At 36.9% G+C, this 4,141-nt stretch overlaps 1 protein-coding gene across 2 annotated transcripts; it reads left to right on the top strand.

Annotated features, from left to right (window-relative positions):
- Positions 1–305: 305 nt before the first annotated feature.
- On the top strand, positions 306–3,151 carry LOC112454203 (odorant receptor 22c-like). Of its 2 annotated transcripts, XM_025015455.1 has the most exons (6): positions 306–598; positions 893–1,244; positions 1,510–1,737; positions 1,907–2,020; positions 2,094–2,249; positions 2,981–3,151. In XM_025015455.1, exons 1-6 carry the CDS (start codon positions 345–347, stop codon positions 3,029–3,031), a joined length of 1,155 nt encoding a protein of 384 aa, XP_024871223.1. In that variant the 5' UTR covers positions 306–344; the 3' UTR covers positions 3,032–3,151. The 2 variants fall into 2 exon arrangements, with proteins under 2 accessions (XP_024871223.1, XP_024871224.1); XM_025015456.1 differs by lacking the exon at positions 1,907–2,020.
- The last annotated feature ends 990 nt before the right edge of the window (positions 3,152–4,141 follow it).

The raw sequence follows: 4,141 nt of genomic DNA, 5'->3' as shown, positions 1-4,141 counted from the left end.
CTCACGGCAGCAGTTCGTAAAAGTTGTGCTCTACCTTTCCTTTACTTGTTACATTTTTAAAGAGGGCATACAGTTGTATTGTAATCGAAAGTTGGAAAAGAAGGGGACCCTTCCTATTAGTATATCGTATATGTATTTATTATTTATAAAATTATGGTTACAATTTTTTTTTCTTTTTTTTGTGCAATGCAGCAGAAATATTTAACAAGTTGTGATTGATCAATGGTCAATGACATAGGTCGCGCGTTTTGTTGTCGACCTGCGGAAAAGTTTTAGCATGAATAAAGTTATTCGACGATCGCGATTGGTCGGCGAGGCGTTTCTCGTCGTCACTGAAGAGAAATATGGGGAGGACCACGTTCAGCCGTCTGATCAGGTGCACCCTTCATATATGCGGTATATGGCCGTATGTACCGTCGACTGTGGTATTCAGATTATACTGGATCATAGCGTTGAGCACGGCTCAAGTTTTTCAATATCGATATGTAGTGATGAACTTTCATGTGGACGACTTCGCCGAGTATATGGATGGTGTTAGCTGCACAATGTCGTCTTCTTTACTCTACATTAAGCTCGTTATCCTTTGGTTCTATCAACGGTAATGCAAACTTATTATATTAAGGCGGAATAATATGCACATCATGTCTGATTATTAGCACTTGTCAAAACTATCGATCAGAAAAGTATCGAATAATAATTGATTGGTTCTCGATTTTCTTCAATCAGTTTAATTATGAGAACTGAGATTACACGCATGACTGCATATTGTGAGTTGCCTGTTATTTCTGATACTTTAATAAAATGTTAGCGTCATATTCAGAATTAATCTGATTTATGATATACGGGTGTGAAAAGAAACATTAATGTGAATGGCGCACTTGATTTTCCGTAGAATATTTTACGATCTAGTGCAAATGATGTCTGCGGATTGGAAAGATTGCATTTCGAGCCGCTGTAGCTCGCGCGTAATGATAGACGGGGCAAATCTTGCACGTCGTGCCTCGAGGTGGATCGTCGGCATGTATGTTGGCTCCGTAACTTTTTACAGTCTTGGTGTACTGGCTGGTAACGCAAACAGTCCCGAGACATTAGAACCGTACGCGCGAGATCTCATTCTGAAGATGGAGCTGCCATTCAATATTAGCACAAATTTTATCTACACGACAGTTCAATCCGTTCAATATTATTATCTGCTTTTTATTGCCTGTGGTCATGGGACTATCAATTCACTTCTTGTCACTCTGGTAAGCTTAAATTGCGTATTATGCTTTCTCAAAGTTAAAATGAGACGAATTCTATTTTTTTAATCTTTTTCAATTTCATCTCATGTCTGATAAGATTGTCCATAATTTAAATTGAATATATTACGTATATGCATTAGTAATATTTTATATGTTATGTAAATTAATTGCTAAATTATTTTTTATATTTTTTTTTATATCTTAAAAAATGACAAGATATAATTTTTATTTTACTAAGAGAGAAAGATCATGAAGCTATAAACCTTAGATAATTCACGTCTGTGGTCAAATCGACATTCTACGAGAATCGTTGACAAAAATCTCCAAATGTTCAGTGGATTCGATGGACGAAATTACGTTGCGATCGTTGATTATTAAGCACCAGCGTATTGTTATATTTGCGGAAAATATTGAAAATCTTTTCACGTACATTGCATTTATAATGCTTTTATCAGACACGACCATCATATGCTGTTTAGGATTTATTATCGTTACCGTAAGTAACAAGTCCAAAGTGACGTTTGGTTATTTATAAATATAAATATTGCGTACCGGATTATAAGACTGTTGATAATTATTAACTGTAAAAATGTCTGTGAAAGTATCGTGTTTGTGTATAATTAACTCATACTATAAATTATTGTTCGCGTACATGGAAATTTCAGTCGCTCAGCACACCTAATGCCGCAGAAATTTTGGTAAAGTCATTGTTATTCTATTTCTCGATGAACGCCGAGTTATTCATGTTCTGTTTTTGCGGTGAACATCTGAGCGCCAAGGTTAGCGCCAAGAAAAAAAATGGCAATTTTATTAATTCGCAGATATCTCAATCTTGTATTTTCCTTTTTTCAGAGTAAAATGATTGGAAGTGCGGCTTACGATTCTCTCTGGTACGATTTTACAATCGAAGAAAGTCGAACTATGTTGTTCCTCATTGTCAGATCGCAGAAAAGATTGACGATTACAAGCGGAAAAATCCTCGATCTTTCTTTGGAGAGATTTACTAGCGTAAGGTTTTACTTACATATGTTTGCCTTGTAAACTCAAATATTTTAAACAAGCTTTATCATGATAATTATTACTTAGAAGTTTTAATTGATGTTAAAACAAAATTTTTTTATTTTTTTTACAGTAACAATATACAGATTGAAACCTTATCTTTTAATTATTAACGAAATTCACTATTAATTATCGAAATAACTTGAGTTGCAAAAATTAACATGGCAATGTTTACATCACATCAAATTACAAACAGCTTTATATCTCCGTTGGTTATTATTTGTTATTTAATTATATTTTTTTTCACAACACCTCTACGGAAAGTTTGACTTTCCATGCCTGTAGAGAGGGGCGAAAGTGGTCAATTTCACGTCAGGGCTTACTTTCCGCCCGGCATAGCGAGCGGAAAGTATCGATTTTCTTCCCTAGGGAGAAAAGTAAGCCCTGGAGTAAAATTGCCCACTTTCGCCTCTCCCTATGGGCATGGAAATAGAACTTTCCGTAAAGGTATTGTAGAAACTGAAAAATATTGTGTGCACCTCCGGTCGAAATCTTTTTCAGACTTGTGTGATTTGCCGTTTTCACCTTCGGCTCAGGCGGCAGACTTCACACTCGTCTGAAAAACGCTACTTTCTCCCTTTGGTGCACAATATACTATTTCATTATTGTATTACTTATAATTGCTGAATATTCCATACTTATATGATATGGATTATAGATCATAAATAATAATATTTCAGGTAGTAAAGGCATCGTTGTCGTACATATCTGTACTTTTGGCGATGTACTGAAGACGAGTGATGCATTGATAATAATTGTAGCAATGACATGTGTGGTATTATTGTTCGTGTATTGTAATTGGCAATACTAGCTAGTTGGTTATATTTATTTTATATCACACGTGCGTGGAAAGTGGCCCATTATGTTACATTACCGCACTGTTTTGACTCGTGTGTGGAATTGGCCATTTGTCGCACAGATGGCCCGCGCGCAATAATGGGCCACTTTCCATGCACTTTGTAATATAAAATAGCCAAAATAGGGTGTGTAACACGTGCGGGTTGAGAATTGGAAACGCGTGCGGGTGATCACGTCTACTCCGCACCCGTGTCCAATTCTCAACTTCCCGCACTTGTTACACAAATAACTATTTCAAGTTTGGCACTACTAATAATTAGCGACTTGCACGCCTCTCGTGTTAGATTGCATGGCAACTTGCCCAGATAGATACCTAAGTTGTTTGTACCACTATTTACTAAATTTTCTGTTTGTAAAAGCCTTAATAAAGAAGGTTATTTCACACTTCAACATGAAACAATAGTGAAAAGAAAATATGGGAAATATTACTACTTCTTCATTTCCCACGAGTTGCGAGTTTGAACTATTTTACTATTTGCATCTCCTTTCGCACAAAAAAAGGGATATTATAGTCGTTAATGCGAAACAAAAAATTGCGACGAAAAACTTTCTTGTTCTGGACGCATATACTTTATGATATTATTGAGATAAAACAAAATATAGAGATAACCTGGGAACGCACGATTGCGAGAGATAAGAATACGGAGCAAGTCGGAGCAGGGGCACAGGTGGTAAGAGAGGGGTGGTTTGGCCTATCCCGGCCCGCCTCGTGCCAACTTCGCGTCAGCATTCCTATCGCGGAACGTTCGAGAAGCGCGAAAACTAATCGTCCTCAACACTTCCGTCGTTTGAGCGCTTCGTTAACCCTATACTTAATGCAGGAGTCTTAAAACGATCCTTCGACAAAAGTTCTGTGAAAATGTCCGCTCGCTGAAAAGCGGTCGGTATGTAGTTCACATGGAGTTCAGAGTTATGAACTCTTTCTCGAATATAATGATGTCGGATGTCAATGTGCTTAGTTCGTTTATGGAACTCGGGATTCT

Source organism: Temnothorax curvispinosus, unplaced genomic scaffold (genome assembly GCF_003070985.1).
Source record: "Temnothorax curvispinosus isolate PA1 unplaced genomic scaffold, ASM307098v1 QBEX01004891.1, whole genome shotgun sequence".
Lineage (NCBI taxonomy): Eukaryota > Metazoa > Arthropoda > Insecta > Hymenoptera > Formicidae > Temnothorax > Temnothorax curvispinosus.
This window is presented reverse-complemented; position numbering and strand designations above follow the sequence as displayed.